Genomic DNA, 21,322 nt, shown 5'->3' on the forward strand with positions numbered 1-21,322 from the left:
TAATTTGACAGTAACTGGTTCACTGGTTCATTCTTAGACAAGTTGTTCAACTTTTGTGAGCCTGTTTCCTCACCCATAAAATGGAACTAGTAATAGAATCTGTCTCATCAGGCTGTTGTTAACACTAAATGAAATGATATGCTGGAAAAATTAACATAATATAGTAATGCTATCCTGCAATCTGTGGCATCATTTCTATCACCAAGGCCATATTTTCCAACTACGGAGCCTTCTTCTTTGTTTCCAACTTACACATTCCAATCACCAGCAATTACCAATGCATCTTGATTGCAAGTTTGATCAATTTCAAACTGCAGAAGTTGGTAAAAATCTTCAATTTCTTCATCTTTGGCATTAGTGGTTGGTGAGTAAATTTAAATAATAGTCATATTAACTGGTCTTCCTTGTGGGTGTATGGATATTATCCTATCGCTGACAGTGCTGTACTTCAGGATAGATCTCGAAAGGTTGTTTTCAACAATGAATGCAATGCAGTTCCTCTTCAATTTGTCATTTCTGGCATAATAGACCATATGATTGTCTGATTCAAAATGGCCAGTACCAGTCCATTTCAGCTCCCTAATGCTTAGGATATGTATCTTCAAGCATTCCATTCCATTTTTGACAACTTCCAATTTTCCTAAATTCATACTGCCTACATTCCATATCCCAATTATTAATGGGTGTCTGCAGCTGTTTCGGAAACCTGTGGCATAGTGGTTAAGTGCTACGGCTGCTAACCTAAAGGTTGGCAGTTCAGATCCGCCAAGCGCTCCTTGGGAACTCTATGGGGCAGTACTACTCTGTCCTATAGGGTCGCTATGAGTCGGAATCGACTCAATGGCAACGGGTTTGGGCTTTGCAGCTGTTTCTTCTCATTTTGAGTCATGCCACATCAGGAAATGAAGGTCCTGAAGGCTTTACTCCATCCACATCACTAAGGTCAACTCTACTTTGAGGAGGCAGCTCTTCCCCACTCATATTTTGAATGCCCTCCAACCTGAGGGGCTCATCTTTTGGTACTATAGCAGACAATGTTGTACTGCTCTTCATAAGGTTTTTACTGGCCAATTTTTTCAGAAGTAGATTGCCAGGTCCTTTTTCCTAATCTGTCTTAGTCTGGAAGCTCCACTGAAACCTGTCCACCATGGGTGATCTGTTGGTATTTGAAATGCTAGTGGCATAACATCCAGCATCACGGCAACACACAAGCCACCACAGTTCCATAAACTTAGGCAATCTGAAATTTATCAAACATGTAATCAAGATGCATTGATAATTACTAGTGATTGGAATGCAAACGTCGGAACAAAGAAAAAGGATCAGTAGTTGAGAGATATGGCCTTGGTAATAGAAACAACACTGGAGATCACATGATAGAATTTTTACAAGACCAGTGACTTACTCATTGCAAATACCTTTACTCAACAATATAAATGGCAACTATACACATGGACCTCATCGGGTGAAATACACAGAAATCAAATTGACCACATCTGTAGAAAAAAAAAAAACGATGGAGAAGCTCAATCTCATCAGTCTGAACAAGACCAGGGGCTGACTGTGGAACAGACCATCAATTGCTCATATGCAAGTTGAAGTTGAAGCTGAAGACAATGAAAACAAATCCACAAGAGTCAAAATATGGTGTTGAGTATATCCCACCTGAACTTAGAGGCACTCTCAAGAACAGATTTGAGACATTGACCACTAATGACTGAAGACCAGACAAGTTGTGGGATGACGCCAAGGATATCATACATGAAGAAAGCAAAAAGTCATTTAAAAGACAGGAAATTATGAATGAAGCTTCTATAAACATGTGGATTAAAAAAAAGAAAGAAGGATCAAAATGATGTCAGAAGAGACCTGAAACTTGCTCTTGAATAACGTAGAGTAGCTAAAGCAAATGGAAGAAATAATGAGGTAAAAGACCTGAACAGAAGGTTTCAAAGGGCAGCTGAAGAAGACCAAGTAAAGTATTATAATGACATGTGCAAAGACCTAGAGTTAGAAAACCAAAAGGGAAGAACATGCTCAGCATTTCTCAAGCTGAAAGAACTGAAATAAAAAATGCAAGCCACCAACTGTCTATGGGCAAAATATTGACCGATACAGGAAGCATCAAAAGAAGATGGAAGGAATACAGAGAGTCACTATACCAAAAAGAACTGGTCGATGTTCAGCCATTTCAGGGGGTAGCATATGATCAAGAACCAATGGTACTGAAGGAAGAGGTCCAAGCTGCACTGTAGGCATTAGTGAAAATCAAGGCTCCAGGAATTGACGGAATACAAATTGAGATGTTTCAACAAATGGATGCAATGCTAGAAGCACTCACTCATCTATGCCAAGAATTTGGAAAACAACTACCTGGCCAACTGACTGGAAGAGATCCATATACATGCCCATTCCAAAGAAAGGTGATCCAACGGAATGCAGAAGTCATTGAGTAATATCATTAATATCACACGCAAGTACAGTTTCGCTGAGGAAAATTAAAAAATGGTTGCAGCAGTACATCAACAGGGAACTAACCGGAAATTCAAGCTGGATTCAGAAGAGGACGTGGAATGAGGGCTATGATTGCTGATGTCAGATGGATCTTGGCTGAAAGCAGAGAATACCAGAAAGATGTTTACCTGTGTTTTATTGACTATGCAAAAGCATTTGACTCTCTGGGTCATAACAAATTATATATAACATTGGGAAGAATGAGAATTCCACAACACTTAATTGTGTTCGTGTAGAACCTGTACATAAACCGAGAGGTAGTCATTCAAACAGAAAAGTGGATATTGTGTGGTTTAAAATCAGGAAAGTTGTGCATCAGGGTTGTATCCTTTCACCATACGTATTCAATCTGTATATTGAGCAACTAATCCAAGAAGATGGACTATATGAAGAAGAACGTGGCACCAGGATGGGAGAAAAACTCATTAACAACCTGCAATATGCAGATGATACAACCTTACTTGCTGGTAGCGAAGAGGACTTACTGATGAAGATCAAAGATTACAGCCTTCAGTATGGATTACAGCTCAACATAAAACAATAATCCTCACAACTGGACCAGTAAGCAACATCATGATAAATGGAGAAAATATTGATGTTGTCAAGGGCATTTCATTTCAATGCCCATGGAAGCATCAGTCAAGAAATCAAAGAACATATTGCGTTGGGCAAATTTCCTACAAAAGACCCCTTTAAAGTGTTAAAAAGCAAAGATGTCACTTTGAGGACTAAGTTGGACCTGATTCAAGTCATGATATTTTCAATCACCTCATATGCATATGAAAGCTGGGCAATGAATAAGGAAGACCAAAAAAGAATACTGAATATACCATGGACTGCCAGAAGAACAAACAAATCCATCTTGGAAAAAGTACAGCCAGAATGCTCCTTAGTACTGAAGGATGGCAGACTTCATCTCACATACTTTGGACATGTTATCAGAAGGGACCAGTACCTGGAGAAGGGCATCATGCTTGGTAAAGTAGACAGTCAGGGAAAAAGAGGAAGACCCTGAACGAGACAGATTGACACAGTGGCTGCCACAATGGGCTCAAGCATAACAGTGATTGTGAGGATGGCACAGGACTGGACAGTGTTTCGTTCTGCTATACACAGGGTCGCTGAGTCAGAAGTGACTCGAAGGCACCTAACAACAACAACAACAACTAATCCAGAATGATATCATTTCAAGGCTTTTAATTTATTTACATCTATGAAGACCATTTCTCCTTATAATGTCACATTTACAGGTTTGGGGTAGACATATCTTTTGGGGGGCACTATTCAGTGCACTACATATGGGAGGTTAATGAGCGGCTGAGCTTTTCAAGTATTATTCTACTGAATCCTGTGGGGGATACTCCAGTGCTAGAATTATTCCTACATATACTCGCTTCACTTACTATAAAAAAAGTAAAGCGAGTATATGTAGGAATAATTTTTTTTTATAGTAAGTGAAGCGAGTATGTGGGAAATTTGTGTGGAAACAGGAGTCAGAAGACTCAGATTCTAGATCTTCTTTACCACTAACTAGAAGTGTAATCCTTATTAAGTACATTTCTGTCTCCAGACCTCAGTCGCTACATCTGTATAATTAACAATCAGTGTCCTACCAACTTCACATAGTGGTTGTAAGAATCAAATGAAAGGAAGTAGGGGAAAGCAGTTGGAAAATTGTAAAGTTCTATAAAAATGTGAGGCACTATCTGTCTAATGTCCCTTTCCTGTGGCAGGCTTACAGGTGAAACACTTTGCATTTCATTTTCTGGTCCATTATGGTTGTACCTAGCCAGAAAACACTTATAAAGGCAGTTAAAAACAAAAACTGTTGCCGTCAAGTTGATTCCGACTCATAGCAACCTTATAAAGGCAGTAGGACCAGAAAACACTTACCCGTTGCCATCGAGTCGATTTCGACTCATAGCAACCCTGTGGGACAGAGGAGAACTTCCCATAGAGTTTCCAAGGAGCATCTGATGGATTCAAACTGCCAACCTTTTGGTTAGCAGCCATAGCTCTTAACCACTATGCCACCAGGCTTTCCAGAACAGACTTAGGGAGTTCCAATGCCATTACAGAAAAGCACCCCTGAGAAGAATGTAAAGAAGACAATTCTTCCACCATGTGAGCTCACTGGGGCTGGGAATACAATTTAGAGATTATTTCATTTGAGTACTTCCTGGGATATCACAAGAATATTGTCTGCAGTGATAAACTAGAAGCCTGGAGGAAACAACATGGTTTATTTCCAAGTGTCAACTATGATACACAGATTTCATGTTACCCAGAGGCCTCTACAGAGCCATTCTTTCTGACTTTAGATAGGGTGTCCTGCTCTCAAGAAATGGTCTTTGTAGATGTAGATAAGTTAAGGATCTCTCTCTGCTCTATCTTTCAATCAAAACTTGCTCATACTGTGTCCTACACCATCTAGGCTGGGGAGGATATCAGTTATGAATTCTGTCTTTGTTTCCTCTTCTCTCCACTGTTCTCTTGCCATCGTAGCCTGATAAGCCAACTTTGTTCATATTTGCTGGATAGCTTAATATCAATAACACCAGGAGTACACAAGTTATACTTCTCACCGTCCTGTCAACTGAAAGATGGAAGGGGAAATGGGCAGGGAAATGTAGGACAGATGAAAAGCTGCTGGTTAGCTACTTTGGCCTGCTGAATACATCTGGACCAACAGATAAAATCCCTGAATCAGTGTTTCTGAAAATATGGCTGACAGCCACCTGCATCAAAATCATTCAAAGAAGCTTGTTATATAATGTAGTTTCCTGAGCTTTCCATCCCCCCAGCATCAGTTTTTGTAGCCTGCATTGGGACCCAGAAATCTGCATTTTGGCAAGTACCTTGGGTGATTCTGATACCCACTGAAGTTTGTAAACAAATCCTGATTAGTTCATTCTACTCCAAAGGCCATGTTCAATCTCTATATTCTCCCTGACTTTTCATACTGTTGCCTCTTCTGGAAAGTTCTTTCCCTTTATTTCTGCTTAGAGATACCTTGCAACCTCTCAAGGCTCAGCTCAAATAGAACTTCCTTTGTGATGTCTTCCGTGATTTGTTCCCATCTGCAAACAGCTGAGATCTTTCTAGGAGCAATGTGACAGAATATTGGAGTGTGGAGAAAGTTGGAAGCATCAGTATGGGAGAGCTGGTTGGAGCGGGAGTGTGGGTTATGAGTTTTGCCCTGAGGTTTAACACCTCAGTTTATACACCGGATCTGAGGTTGTTATGAGAGCTAGAAGCTGTTTAACCAATAAAAAAGTAACATACACTATATCCTTAAACGGTCAGAACAGTACATTCCAACCACCTCACAACCATAACTGAGGAGCGAGATTGTCAGCCATTTCATGACTGGAGACTGAGAAGAACCAGGCATGATGGCTGCCCACTAGACAACTGCGCATGTTCAGTAGGGAGAAGGACCTGCTTGTAATACTCACTGAAGGGACTCTCACACTTTGGGCAGGGTTAAATGGGCTATTGGGAGGCATCAGTACTAGCGTGCAAGGGAGTGTTGGTGGCAGTGGATGAGCAGTGGTTTGGAATTGGTAGAAGGGCTCTCTTTATTGCCCTGATGTTTTGCAGCTGAGTTTGCGCACTTGAATTGTGGTTGGTACGAGGGCACTACACTAGAAAAACCAATACCAAAGTAATTTCCAGCAGGCCCAGAATGATTAGAGCAGTAAGTTCTAACCACATAGCAACCTTCAGGAGGAGAGGAGAATGAGTGACTATTTAGAGAGGATATTGGCTCCTCACTAGAGAACAGGAGGGTTGCCGACAGGGAATTGGCTTTCCACTAGACCACTGTACATGTATAGTAAGTTGTGGGGGACAACGTGGAGAGTATTGTAATACTCATTCAGGAGACGTTCTCTGCTTCAGAGCCTCCAAGAGGTTGAGAGAGACTCAGAATACTTCCATATTTGGAAGATCATTGTATATTTTTAAAACCCAAAAAACCCAATGCCGTCCAGTCGATTTCGACTCATAGAGACCCTCAGAATAGAGTAGAACCACCCCATAGAGTTTCCAAGGAGCGCCTGGCAGACTCGAACTGCTGACCTCTTGGTTAGCAGCCGTAGCAGTTAACCACTATGCCACCAGGGTTTCCATATTTTTAAAACTAATTAAAGCCAAAATGGAGTACAAGGCGATAGTATATTTTAAATGCTTACATTTTTTTAATTGTATTTTTAGCCCTGATGCAAAACTACAATAAAAAAATTTTTTTTTTTTTATAAATTCTGGTGGGGTCTATAAATCTGAATTTGTAACAAATGCCACATATGAGTCTGATGCATGCCAACATTTGAGAAGCATGCCCTGGATTCCACCAGGAGAAGAAAACAGTCCAAGGGAGGTAGACTTCCCTTGAGATGTCAGGGAAAATGAATTCTCTCACCTCTTTTTCTACTACGTATGTCACAGCAGTTTGTGTCACTTTCCCATCATAGGGATCCAGAGTTGATCTTATGCCTAAATGAAGTAAGCAGCTATTAGTTAATGTGAAGGATACCAAAATGCCCCCTGCCCAAAATATCCCTCCAACCAGCCTGCCATAGGGCCCAAATTCCTAGGAGTAGCTTTTCCCCTTAAGGGTTATTATTAGCTCTGCTCTTGCTGTGTCTCTGCCTGCCACTCTCACTTTGCATTATATTATAAAGCTTTCCAATTTGCTAGGGAAGATGGTTGCTGGCAGGGGATCTGAGAGAGTGCATAAGATTTTGTCAAAAGCTGGTAAGAAATTGGCCCTGTAGTTTGATTACAAGGAAAATAATCTTGAGCTTGAATTTGTTGAGAAATGTGAAATTGAACAGACATGTTCATTTGACCCCGCTAGGGCCATGTGTTCAGAATCTGAGCAAGTCAACAATATTTGAGGGTATGCTCTGCAGTCACAGTACATTATACCGGTGCTGTGAATGTAATTAAAATAAATAGATGCCCTAGCCTGTTCCATAGGAGCTGACAATCTCAAAGGCAATGCAGAGCACACGCATGAATTAGAACACATCTGTCAGGCCATGTGTTATTAAGCGAACAGGCAGGACCACTGTGTATGGTTGTGTAGGTTTTGTCTTGCACAAAGGCACCTAACTGGGGCTGATCTGGGAGAATGCTCAAAAGTCACAGTTGGTTATACAGGGTAGAACAAAGAATAGGAGAGGGCATCACCACCAAACATTACGAATAAGCAAGGAAAAAGCCAATGTCTGATTTGTCTACTACATAAGGTGCAAGGCTAGCCCCATGCAAATAAATGTAATCCTCTTGAGCATCACACATTTAAGGAAGTTTTCGATAAATATGACTACAAAAGCCACATCTATAATCTTGCAGTTCCAATCATATAAGATCAAGGGATGAAAATAAAACAGATCTCTACCTATCAAATGATCCTGTTGTCCATTTTGTTCATTGCTATGACTCTAACACCTAGCATCTAGGACGCAGTCCATAAATGCTTGTGAATGAACACTTACCTTATCACTTAAGAGCTCACACTATTTAACCAACCATGCCAGGTGGCCTATTATTTGCTGATCTCAGGATTCAGGGGCTACTTCTGTACTCTAATTGTGTCTTCCCTTCCGTGTGGTATTCCACACACCGCCACTGGACTGTGATCTCTTTTTATCCAGCACCTAGCAGAGTACCTATAATATGGTAGTTGCTCAACACAGGAATCAAAAATGAATGGATAGATGATGAATTGATATACAATAAATTAATGGAAAAGACGTTGAGAGGATTATTTGCAATAACTTCACTGCTAAATTATTATATAATAATTCCCAACCTGAGGTCACCTGAACACTAGAAAAATGGAATGATAGCAATTGGGAACATTGAGCTGTTTTCAAAATGCTTAGCCAGATTCATATGTTCAGGGGAGTACATACACTGAGGTGCACCAGAAAGCCCCCCAAGCTAAAAAAAAAAATTCTGGTCAAAATTGCTAAAACTAATAATAATAATTAACACATATTTGGTGGATCGTCACAAAGTTGCCTGTGATTTCTAACTTGGCCCACTACATATTACTGTTCTATGCCAAAATCAAATGCTTTCTTTTTTCCAAACCGGTATAAAGCAATTTTTTAAAAGGACATAACTGCTTATTGTTTAAAACATTCACAAGCAAACAAAAACTAAACTCACATAGGAGTAAAAAAAAAACTGTAAGAGCATTTCCAGATACCAGATGTCTAGCCATGTTTATCAGACAATAGCTGAACACTCATAGGACTTACATCATCATTCTCCCTTTTGAACATGTCTAGAGATGGAATCCAGTGTTTATAAATGTGGCTCAGTTCATTTTAAGAAATACCTATTGAATTTCTATTTCATTTCAAGAGCTGTGCTAGAGAAACATAACTGTATATCCAAGGATGTCAGACTGGCTATCCTGGGCCATCAAAAGGTAAAATGAGAATTCAAGATTTGTTCCTGGTATTACAGGCTCAGAAATGTAGGGGAAGGAACCAACAATGTTATAAAAAAAGCTCTTACTATATACCAGGCAGTAGCCTAAGCATTTTACATTGACTTCTACAACAATCCAGCTTGATGGGCATTCCCCCCATTTCCACAGTTGAGGAAACCATGACTCAGAGATTTGGATTGACTGGTCTGAGGTCACATCGCTAATAAGTAGCAGAGCAGTATTTCAAACCCTGATTTGTTTGACTCTCAAGGTATAGCATGCTGCCTCTCATTATTTCATACTGCCCTTACCTTCTCCTCTTCATTCTCAGTTGCCTACAGCAATAGCCTCTCCCACAAGAACTTATACACATATGTCATACCAGCATTATTCATAATAGCCAAAGAGTGGAAACAATTCAAATGTCCATCAACTGATGAGTAGATAAACAAGATGTGGTAACTCCATAGTATGGAATATTATTCAGCAATTGAAAGGAATGAAGTACTGATATATACTTCAACTTGGATGAACCTTGAGAACATTATGCTAAGTGAAAGAAATCGCACACAAATGACCAATATTGTATTACTCCATTTATATAAAATGTCCAGAATAGATAAATCCATAGAGACGAAAGTAGAGTACTGGTTGCCAGGTGGGGATCGGGAGTGTTTAGGGGGGTGACTGCTAATGGATGTTGTTGTTGTTGTTGTTAGATACCGTTGAGCCAGTTCCGACTCATAGCGACCCTATGCACAACAAAACAAAACACTGCCCAGTCCCACACCATCCTCACAATCATCGTTGTGCTTGAGCCCATCGTTGAAGCCACTATGTCAGTCCATCTTATTGAGGGTCTTCCTCTTTTTCGCTGACCCTCTTTTTCGCTGACCCTCAACTTTACCAAGCATGATTTCTCCAGAGACTGATTCCTCCTGATAATATGTCCAAAGTATGTGAGACGTAGTCTCACCATCCTTGCCTCTAAGGAGCATTCTGTCTGTACTTCTTCGAAGACAGATTTGTTCGTTCTTTTGGCAGTCCATGGTATATTCAGTATTTTTCATTAACACCATAATTCAAAGGTGTCAATTCTTTTTTTGGTCTTCCTTATTCATTGTCCAGCTTTCACATGCATATGAGGCAGTTGAAAACACCATGGCTTGGGTCAGGTGCACCTTAGTCTTCAAGGTGACATCTTTGCTTTTTAACACTTTAAAGAGGTCTTTTGCAGCAGATTTGCCCAATGCAATGTGCCAGCTGATTTTTTGACTGCTGCTTCCATAGGTGTTGTCTTAGGCTGGGTTCTCTGGAGAAGCAAAAGCAACAAAGTGTGTAAATATATATAGAGAGAGATTTAGATCAAGGAAATGGCTCACACAGTTGTAGAGGCTGTAATGTTCCAAGTCTGTGGGTCAGGATAGAAGCTTTTCCTGATTCACATAGCTGCAGGGGCTGGCGAACCCAAGATCAGCAGGTCAGAAAGCAGGGCTGTTGCTCACAGACAAGGCAAGACTGTAGTTAAGCTGTAAGCTCAAGTCCCAAGAACTGGAGGCCAGATGAACAGGAGCCAGCTGCAGGATCCAGAACAAGCAAAAGCTCCTGACCTCTGCCAGAACATCCACCCACACTCAATGCAGGCCACATGCCCAAGGTAACACCCCTTCAACAGACTGGTTACTCATCATAGATCCCATCATGGGGGTGATCACATATCAGATCTCAACAGGGAAGTGACCACAATATCACATGACTGCCAAAACACTGAGAATCACGGCCCAGCCAAGTTAACACACAATCTTAACCAACACGGGAGTTGACTGTAGATCCAAGTAAAATGAAATCCTTGACAAGTTCAATCTTTTCTCTGTTTATCATGATATTTCTTATTGGTCCAGTTGTGAGGATTTTTGTTTTCTTTATGTTGAGGTGTAATCCATACTGCAGACTGTGGTCTTTGATCTTCATCAGTAAGTGCTTCAAGTCCTCTTCACTTTCAGCAAGCAAGGTTGTGTCATCTGCATAACACAGGTTGTTAATGACTCTTCATATAGTCCATCTGTTCAGATTATTTGCTCAGCATACAGATTGAATACATATGGTGAAAGGCTACAACCCTGATGCTACCTTTCCTGATTTTAAACCACGCAGTATACCCTTGTTCAGTTCCAGCCGCTACCTCCAGGCCTATGTACAGGTTCAGCATGAGCACAATTAAGTGTTCTGGAATTCCCATTCTTCCCAATGTTATACATAATTTGTTATGAGCCACACAGTCAAATGCCTTTGTACAGTCAATAAAAAACAGGTAAAAATCTTTCTGATAGTCTCTGCTTTCAGCCAAGATCCCTCTGACATCAGCAATGATATCCCTTGTTCGACGAATTCTTCTGAGTCTGGCTTGAATTTCTGGCACTACTGATGTACTGCTGGAACTACTTTTGAATTATCTTCAGCATAATTTTACTTGCATGTGATATTAATGATATTGTTTGATAATTTCCATATTCTGTTGGATTACCTTTCTTTGGAATAATCACAGTCAGTTGGCCAGGAAATTGTCTTCCAAATTTTTTGGCATAGATGAATGAGCACTCCCAGCATTGCATCCATTTGTTGAAACATCTCAGTTGATATTCTGTAAATTCCTGGGGCCTTGTTTTTCGCCAATGCCTTCAGTGCAGCTTAGACTTCTTCCTTAAATACCATCAGTTCTTGATCATATGCTACCTCCCAAAATGGTTGACTGTCAACCTGTTCTTTTTGGTGCAATGACTCTCTGCATTCCTTCCATCTTCTTTTGATGCTTCCTGCATCACTGAATATTTTCCCCATAGAATCCATCAACATTGCAACTTGAGGCTTGAATTTTTGCTTCAGTTCTTTCAGCTTGAGAAATGCTGAGCGTGTTCTTCCATTTTTATTTTCTAACTCCAGGTCTTTAGTTTGTCTTCTTGAGCCACCTTTTGAAATCTTCTGTTCAGACTTTTACTTCATCATTTCTTGCTTTTGTTTTAGCTACTCTACGTTCAAGAGCAAGTTTCAGAGTCTCTTCTCACATTCACTTTGGTCTTCTTCTTTCTTTTTCTTTTTTTCTTTTTAATGATCTTTTTTCCTTCATGTGTGATGTCCTTGATGTCATCCCACAACTCGTCTGGTCTTTGGTCATTAGTATTCAGTATGTCAAATCTATCCTTGAGATGGTCTCTAAATTCAGGTGGGATATACTCAAGGTTGTACTTTGGATCTTATGGATTTGTTTTATTTTTCTTCAGCTTCAACATGAACTTGCATATGAGCAATTGATGGTCTATTCCACACTTGGCCCCTGGCCTTGTTCTAACTGATGATATTGAGCTTCTCCATGGTCTCTTTCCACAGATGTAGTCGATTCTATTCCTGTGTATTCCATCTGGCGAGGTCCATGTGTATAGTTGCCATTTATCTTGTTGAAAAAGAGTATTTCCAATCAATAAGTCATTGGTCTTGCAAAATTCTATCATGAGATCTCCGTCATTGTTTCTATCACCAAGGCCATATTTTCCAACTATCAATCCTTCTTCTTTGTTCCAACTTTTGCATTCCAATCACCAGTAATTATCAATGAATCCTGATTGCATGTTTGATCAATTTCAGACTACAGAAGTTAGTAAAAATCTTCAATTTTCTCATCTTTGGCATTAGTGGTTGGTGTGTAAATTTGAATAATAGTCGTATTAACTGCTCTTTCTTGTAGGCATATGGATATTATCTTATCACCTACAGCATTGTACTTCAGGATAGATCTTGATATATTCTTTTTGATGATGAATCCAACACCATTCCTCTTCAATTTGTCATTCCCAGCATAGTCTAATTCAAAATGACCAATACCAGTTCATTTCAGCTCACTAATGCCCAGGATACCCATCTTCAAGTGTTCCATTTCATTTTTGAAAACTTCCAATTTTCTTTGAATCATACTTCATACATTCCACATTCCAATTATTAATCAAAGTTTGCAGCTGTTTCTTCTCATTTTGAGAATATATATATATATAAAATCTCAAAACCCAACAGTAATAAAACAAATAATGCAGTAAAAAAAAATGCAGAAAGGATCTGAATAAACACATCACCATAAATGATATGTGGATGGCAAATAAGCATATGAAAAGATGCTCAACACCATTAACCATTTTGGAAATGCATATTAAAACCACTATGTACCTATTAGAGTAGAGGGTCAGCGAAAAAGAGGAAGACCCTCAATGAGATGGATTGACACCGTGGCTGCAACAATGGGCTCCAGCATAACAGTGATCATGGGGATGGCACAGGAATGGGCAGTGTTTCTTTCTGTTGTACATATGGTCACTATGAGTCGGAACAAATTCAACAGCACCTAACAATAACATGTACCTATTAGAACTGCTAAAATTTGAAAACCTGACAAGTGCTGGCAATGATACAGAAAGTGGTGAAAATGCAAAACGAGACAGCCACTCTAGCAAACAATTTGGCAGTTTCTTATAAAACTAAATATACACTTACCGCATGATACAACAATACCACTCCTAGATATTTAACCTAAAGAAATTAAACTTATGTTCACACAAAAATCTGTACAAGAATGTTTACAGCAGCTCTATTCATAATTGCTAAAAACTGGAAACAACCCAGATGTCCTTCAGTGGGTGAATGAATAAACAAACCGTGAGACATCCATATAATGGAAGACTGCTCAGCACACTTCACCACATTTCCTTTTCATGACGGAATAGACTAATGATACATGCAACAACATTGATGAATGAAACAAGGCAGTCTCAAAAGATTACCTATTATATGATTCCATTTATGTGACATTTTAGAAAAGGCAAAACTCTAGGGACAGAGAACAGAGCAGTGGTTGCCAAGAGTGGGGGTCAGCAGAGGGTTTGACTACAAAAGGGCAACACTAGGCAATTTGGGGGTTACTGTTCTGTATCTTGTTTGTGGTGATAGCTACATGAGTCCATGCAGGCCTTAAAACTCATATATATATATGTGTGTGTGTGTATGTATGTATAAATGTGTGTGCACACATCATAACCAAGATATACATATATATGTGTATATTATATATGTGTGTGGGTATATATATATGTATATACATATACATACACTTGTCAAAACTCATTGAACACTTAAAATGGGTGAATTTTATTATATGTAAGTTATAACTCAATAAAGTTGAATTTAAAAAAACGTTTCCCCATCCCACTCCTTAAAAATAACTACTGTTGACAGTTTAGTGTGTACCTTTCTAGTACATGTAAGCATGCAATATGAAGAGTTCTTTTGTTACCTAAATGGGATCATTAAACACAATGTAGACTTTATATTGCTTTTTCCACTTTGACATCTTGGAGGTGGTATCTATCTATATATATAGATATAAAAAAAAAAGATATAGGCATAGATATATAGATATGGAAACCCTGGTGGCGTGGTGGTTAAGAGCTACAGCTGCTAAGCAAAAGGTCAGCAGTTTGAATCCACCAGGTGCTCTTGGAAATTCTACGGGGCAGTTCTACTCCGTCCTATAGGGTCGGTATGAGTCAGAATCCACTTGACAGCAATGGGCTTGGTTTTTTGTTTTTGTTTTGTTTTGGTGTATGTATATATATGTATATAAATTCTATATATAATGTTTATAAAACCAAAAACCAAATCATAGCGACCTTAGAATGTTTATAGTTTACTATAATTTTAATAGTGATAATGTATATGGGTTATGGTTATAACATCATTTATTTAAGCAGGCTCCTACTGTTGGATATTTAGGTTACCAGTTTTTTGCTATCATAAGCCATGCTACAGTGAATGGCCCCGTGCATACATATTTTTGCAAGTGTATTGATAAATTTCTACAAGTGGGATTACTGGGTTACACACAAGGTATGTGTAATTTGAATTTTTATAACCAGTGACAGATTGCCCTCCAAAGAAAGAAGTAGAGCTTTACACTGAGACATAGGTGCATTTTGTAGTTTCCCACCCCAAATCTTTGAACTCCTGTCTTTTATAGGATCACGCTGATATTGAGTGGAAGTTTGCAAGAACAAAGCTCTGGATGAGTTATTTTGATGAAGGTGGTACCTTGCCACCTCCTTTCAACATCATCCCCAGCCCCAAGTCATTTCTATACCTTGGTAACTGGTTCAACAACACCTTCTGCCCCAAAAGAGACCCTGATGGTAGACGGAGAAGGCACAACCTGAGAAGTTTCACAGTAAGGCTTTTTTAAAATTTTGCTTCTTTTAAAGATAAAATTTTCCTCCCTCACTCCTTTGTGACTCTCCCTTTCCTAAATATCATAAAATCACTCCAATCCACAGATGTCTTAGGGATTTTTCAAGCAGGAGCTCCTATATCATTCTCCTGTCCTAATATGTATGATTGAGTAGGGCGGAGGTGGGTGCGTGCTGGTAGACTATTCATATAACTTCTCTGTCCATTTTAAATTACAGGAACGCCATGCTGACAGCCTGATACAGAATCAACATTACCAGGTAAAGCTTCCTCACAGAGACTAAATACAATAATTCTTGGCTAGTTCTGTGGAGTAGGAGTAAAATCCACTTTAGCTAATATCCAGACATGGTCCCTTCAGACTAAGGTAGGAGGCTTGGAAAGCCTGCAAGTCATCAATGGCTGACATACCCTCTCAGAGTGGAATCACCTGTTTTATAACCTTGTTGTTAGCCCTTTAGCAATGCCTTAGCTTTGATTAGCAACATCCACGACTTAGAAAGCTATCTTCCTAGAGATTAGATAGACTATGTGGCTGCTCAGTCAACAAATGGTTTTAGAGTACCTATTTTTTTTTACTATACATCTAGGCTAGATACTGGGGAAATCACTATGAACAAGAAAGACGTCTTTCTGTCCTTATGATAGAAGTTTGTTATCTAGTAAAAATGAAAGACATTAAACAAATCATTATAAGTATTAAGTGATTACAAGGGTATAACCTGGTTTGAAGAAAAAGTACAGAGGGATATGGGAATCCATTCTAGGTAAGGAGTACACAATAGGAGGAAACTAACCTCAATGAAGTAAAAGCTTATCTGAATGTTAGGAGCTTAGGTCTTCCCGAATTATAAACATGACTTCAATCAAAGAAATAGATAAGCACTTCAGCATTTTTAAAAAGTAATTATCCTAATAAACATTAGGGCAATCTTTTTGGATCCCTGGTGGCATAGTGGTTAAGAACTCGGCTGCTAACTAAAAGGTCAGCAGTTGGAATCCACCAGGTGCTCCTTGGAAACCCTATGGGGCAGTTCTACTCTGTTCTACAGGGTCGCTATGAATCAGAATTAACAGCAACAAGATCCCAGAGAACAACTAAGCTCCCAAATATCAGAAACAGGAGTCCCTGGGTAGCGCAAACAGGTAAGCACTTGACTACTAGCAGAGAGGTTGGCAATTGGAACCCACCCACAGGTGCCTCAGAAGACAGGGCTAGTGATCTGGTTCCGGAAGTTCACAGCCTTGAAATTCCTGTGGTGCAGTTAGTTCTACAAATATCAGAAACATCTCTTGAGCTTAATCCTTGCAAATTACAAATACTTTCCTGATCAAAAGAAACTCAAAGTAGGAAAACTATCTGCTAGGTTTGGAGAAATTTGTCCTTAGAGATTCTACAGGTCAATTCCCCTGACTTTGTTCCTCCTAGGCCATAAGGAACAAAGAGAAATTCTTCTGTCACTACTCCTGCCTCCAACCCTCATTATTTTCACAGTAATGAGTCATGCAAGAATTATTGCCTTCATTTTTTGCTTCACAGTCCTCATAGAAATTTGGTTCCTGGGCATCTCAGGGAAATCCTGGTGGCGTAGTGCTTAAGAGCTATGGCTGCTAACCAAAAGGTCGGCAGTTCAAACCCACTAGGTGCCCCTTGGAAACTCTATGGGTCAGTTCTACTCTGTCCTTTAGGGTTGCTATGAGTTGGCATCGACTCGACAGCAACAGGTTTTCTTTTGGGGGGGGCATCTCAGTGACTTCTTCAAGTTCACATAATAGTAGCAATGGTAGATATGACATTGGCTATTATATTATTATTACTATAAGAGCCTTGGTGGCGCAGTGGTTAAAGTGCTTGACTGCTAACCAAAGGGTCAGTGGTTTGAACCCACCAGCTGCTCTGTGGGATAAAGATGTGACAGTGTGCTTCCTTAGAGATTTACAGTTTGGAAAACCTATGGGGCAGTTCTAATCTGTCCTATAGGGTCACTATGAGTTGGAATCAGCTCAATGGCAGTAGGTTTGGTTTGGTTTGGATTATTACTATAGACCTTGAAATCAGAATGAATTAGAATTGAATTCTAATTCTGCCATATACTAGTTGTGTGATCTTGGACGAATCACTTAACCTCACTGAGCCTCAGTTTTCTCATCTGTAAAACGGGGATAATAATAAAACTTAAGTCACAGTGTTGTTCTAAGAATTGAGTGGTGAATATGTATGCATGTATGTGTGTGTTTGTATATAATACCCAGCATAGTACCTGACACATTGCAGTAAGTGGTAGCCATCATCATCCTGATCACTAATACAAAGCATCATGACCATGTGCAGGCCATTCCTCCAGAGGCTAAATGAGAGACCATTCCTGTGAAAGAGAAGTGTAATTAACTCTGAGAAAAATATTGAAATTAGTAGACAGTGACATTGAAAAATGACTTTCGCAGCTCTGTAAAAAAGAGAAAAAATTCTTGCCTTACTAGGAGAGTTAAAGTTTAATCCTGCCTAAAGGGACAGGATATTGACTGTGACCATTCCAAGGATTATTCCATTCTCATTATTCTGTAAATGTGACTCCATGTTTACCTTATGCTTGGGTGAACATTTTTCCTTTAAGGTGAATTTAATTTTACTGGCTCACTCTGCCACCAAATTAGCCATACACACACACACACACACACACAATTCTTCATTTAGCCAGTTGACTTAACTGATTTTTTTTTTTTTTGCAGAAATGTGGCTGGGTCCTGTGAGGGTTTCCTATTGCAAAGATGGTCTAAGCATGTTTTATTTCCTTGGTAGGTTTCTTCTTTTACTGAGAGCCTGAGAAAGAAACTGAGTGCCTCTTCATTTTTTTTTAATTCCAGGAAGTTATCAGGAATTTAGTCAAAAGATATGTGGCTGCTATGATAAGAAATTCCAAAACAAATGAGGGATTGACAGAAGAAAATTTTAAGGTAAATTAATCATAAAGTGGTTTAAAGTAAATTAATCATAAAGTGGTTTAACTTCTCATTTCACATTTCTTAAGCATCATTTAATCTTCACAGTTTGAGGTTTTTAGTGATGGCATTTCAGCAACAAGAGCTCTGGTGGTGCACCGGTTAAGCACTCAACTGCTAACCAAAACATTGACCAGCCACTCTACAAGAGAAACCTCTCAGAGAGATACCAATGATGGCTTCCATAAAGATTACAGCCTTGGAAACCCTACGAGGCAGTTCTACTCTGTTCTATAGGGTCACTGTGAATCAGAATCAACTCCATGGCAATGGGTTTGGTTTTTGGTTTATACTACAACAAAACCAGCTATAATTCTTATTCTCTTAGAATTGTCTGTCGTCCAGTAGATGGAGAGATTTTACCAATGTCTGTCACACCACAATCAGCTTTATGAATAAAAGAAATCTTTCTTATGCATTCTTTTAATATTCTGGATGTTTCTCAGTGTTGGAATTCAGTGCTTTAAATGATACAGCAAAGATGCCTGGGAAGGGGCAAGATAGCAAAGGGAAGATGCCTGGAGACTTAAAGCCCTTCTTCATGCAAAAGATATAAAATAAAACCAGAAAAAATTATTATTAGATCTCAGGTCTTAAGAAACCCTACCATGAATACATTAATATTCTTCTTATATTAGCGTAAGGAGTCTGGATGGCACGAGCAGTTTGTGATCTGCTGCTAAGCAAAAGGTTGACCATTTGAATCCACCCACTGGCTCCAAAGAAGCAAAGGTCTGAGGGTCTGATTCCTTAAAGATTACAGCCAAGAAAGTCCTATGGAGCAGTTCTACTCTGTAACACATGGGGTCCCCATGAGCCAGGAACCAACTCCATGGCCATCAATAACAACAATATTAGCATTAGCCTCAAACAATGGTTCTCAGCCAGGGCACATTTGGCTATGTCAGGAGCCATTTTTGGTTGTCACACTAGGGTGTGTGTGCTACTAGATCTAGAGGGTAGAGGTCAGGGATGCTGCTAAACTTCATAGAATGCAGAGGACAGGCCCCCACAACAAATAATTATTCCAAAATGTCAATAATGTCGAGTTTGACATACCCTATCCTAGAACACATAGGTATTTTGTAAGGCACATAAGAAGGTTGTTACCCTAATCTAGACACATAACTCATCATCTATTGAGGGACTGTTATTTGTCAAGCACTCTGCTAGGTGCTGGGCTACAGTGGGGAACAAGATATAGCCACCGCTGCCCTCATGGAGTGACAAACTAACAATAATAATATAAGGTGATGAGTGACTGAGTGTTCTGACAGGGTAAACACAGGGTACTATGGAAACACAGAGAGGAGAGACACTTAACTGAGACTTGGGGAGTCAGGGCAGGCTTACCAGAGTCAATGATGTTTAAGCTGAGGCCAGATAAAAGGGGAACTGAAGAGAAGAGCATTCCAGACAGCGAACACAGCACAGCAAAGGCCCAAGAGGCAAGGAGGAATATGATTCCATATGGCTGGACAGTACAGAGCCTGGGAAAAGGATAGGGAGAGATACGCCTGGAGAGATTGACAGGTACCAGGTCTTGAAAGACCTAGTAGTCCATGGTATGACATTCCTACTTTTTCCTATGGTCAGTGACAAGTTATTCAAGGGTTTTAAGCAGGGAAATAACATGATCAGATTTAAGCTTTAAAAGATTTATTTTTAAAGGAGCAATCTTAACTAGGCAGCCAATTAGAGATGGAAGAAATCTCATAGGGATTTGAATGAACAGGCCCCTCTCTTCCAAAACAGCAATGTCATCACCTGACATGACCCTTCTCTGGTTTCATTGCTTTGAGTCCTAAAAGCTTTTCCCTCTTCAGTAATCTTGATATACAGTTTATGCCTATGAGATCCAGTGCCCTAATCTAGCACCTTAACTGTTAGTTAACACTCTACCAAGGATAAATTAGCCTTCTGATGTGCACCTTATGGGGAGCTGCTGAAATCGACCTTATCAATCGCACAATGGCCAGCTCTGCCATTGCAAGAATTAGTAATATGTTTTTCTTGAACTTGAATAATGTGAGATTTTTCTGGTAGTTCATGTACTTTGTGATTTGCCACTAGGCAAAACCTAGGAACATGCCAGAGGGCATCCAGTCATGTCTCTTTTGAACCGAAGACCAAGCTTCTTAACATAATGTGTCTTCTTTCTTGCCTTAGGAATTAAAGCAGGACATCTCCAGCTTTCGATATGAAGTGCTTGACCTCTTAGGAAATAGGAAACATCCAAGGAGAAGCTTTTCCACTAGCAGCACTGAACTCTCTCAGAGGGATGACACCAATGATGGCAGTGGTGGGGCTCGGGCCAAATCCAAGAGTGTGTCTTTCAATTTAGGCTGCAAGAAAAAGGCCTGCCACGGGCCACCCCTCATCAGAACCATGCCAAGAGCCAGTGGTCCCCAAGGAAAGTCAAAAGCTGAGTCATCAAGCAAACGCTCCTTCATGGGTCCTTCACTCAAGAAACTAGGTCTCCTGTTCTCCAAGTTTAACGGTCAGATGTCTGAACCCAGTTCAGAGCCAATGTACACAATTTCTGACGGAATTGTTCAGCAGCACTATATGTGGCAGGACATCAGATATTCTCAGATGGAGAAAGGGAAAGCAGAGGCTTGTTCTCAAAGTGAAATTAACCTCAGTGAGGTAGAATTAGGTGAAGCCAGGGGCGCTGCTCAGAGCAGGGAATGCCCTCTAGCCTGTTCCAGCTCTCTTCACTGCGTATCCAGCATCTGCTCCTCAAATTCCAAACTTTTAGACTCCTCAGAGGATGTATTTGAAACTTGGGGAGAGGCTTGTGACTTGCTTATGCATAGATGGGGTGATGGACAGGAAGAACAAGTTACAACTCGGCTCTAAGTCAAGCCCCTATCACCTATTCTGGAACTCAACAGAAAATTTATCATTCCTTGCTGTCAGAGGTGACTTAGAATATGATTCCCTCACTGGCCCCCTAGAAAGGACAGTGAAACTCCTATTATTTTCACCATCTTTTATAACCACATGCTCTACTTTCAGTTTTATGGTTATGATTATGATTACTGTTATTTGCCTTTTTGTATCTATAAACGCTAA

The 21,322-nt window shown here is 39.8% G+C and overlaps 1 protein-coding gene across 1 annotated transcript in view; it reads left to right on the top strand.

Annotated features, from left to right (window-relative positions):
• The window catches only part of TRPC5 (transient receptor potential cation channel subfamily C member 5), a 162,586-nt gene extending 141,480 nt beyond the window's left edge, over nucleotides 1–21,106 (top strand). Inside the window, exons 7-10 of the mRNA XM_049871898.1 lie at nucleotides 15,021–15,224; nucleotides 15,463–15,504; nucleotides 18,110–18,199; nucleotides 20,414–21,106. Coding sequence (XP_049727855.1) covers nucleotides 15,021–15,224; nucleotides 15,463–15,504; nucleotides 18,110–18,199; nucleotides 20,414–21,106 — 1,029 coding nt within the window. The remainder of the gene's footprint in view (nucleotides 1–15,020; nucleotides 15,225–15,462; nucleotides 15,505–18,109; nucleotides 18,200–20,413) is intronic.
• Nucleotides 21,107–21,322: the final 216 nt, after the last annotated feature.

The sequence above is a fragment of the Elephas maximus genome, chromosome X, assembly GCF_024166365.1.
Source record: "Elephas maximus indicus isolate mEleMax1 chromosome X, mEleMax1 primary haplotype, whole genome shotgun sequence".
NCBI lineage: Eukaryota > Metazoa > Chordata > Mammalia > Proboscidea > Elephantidae > Elephas > Elephas maximus.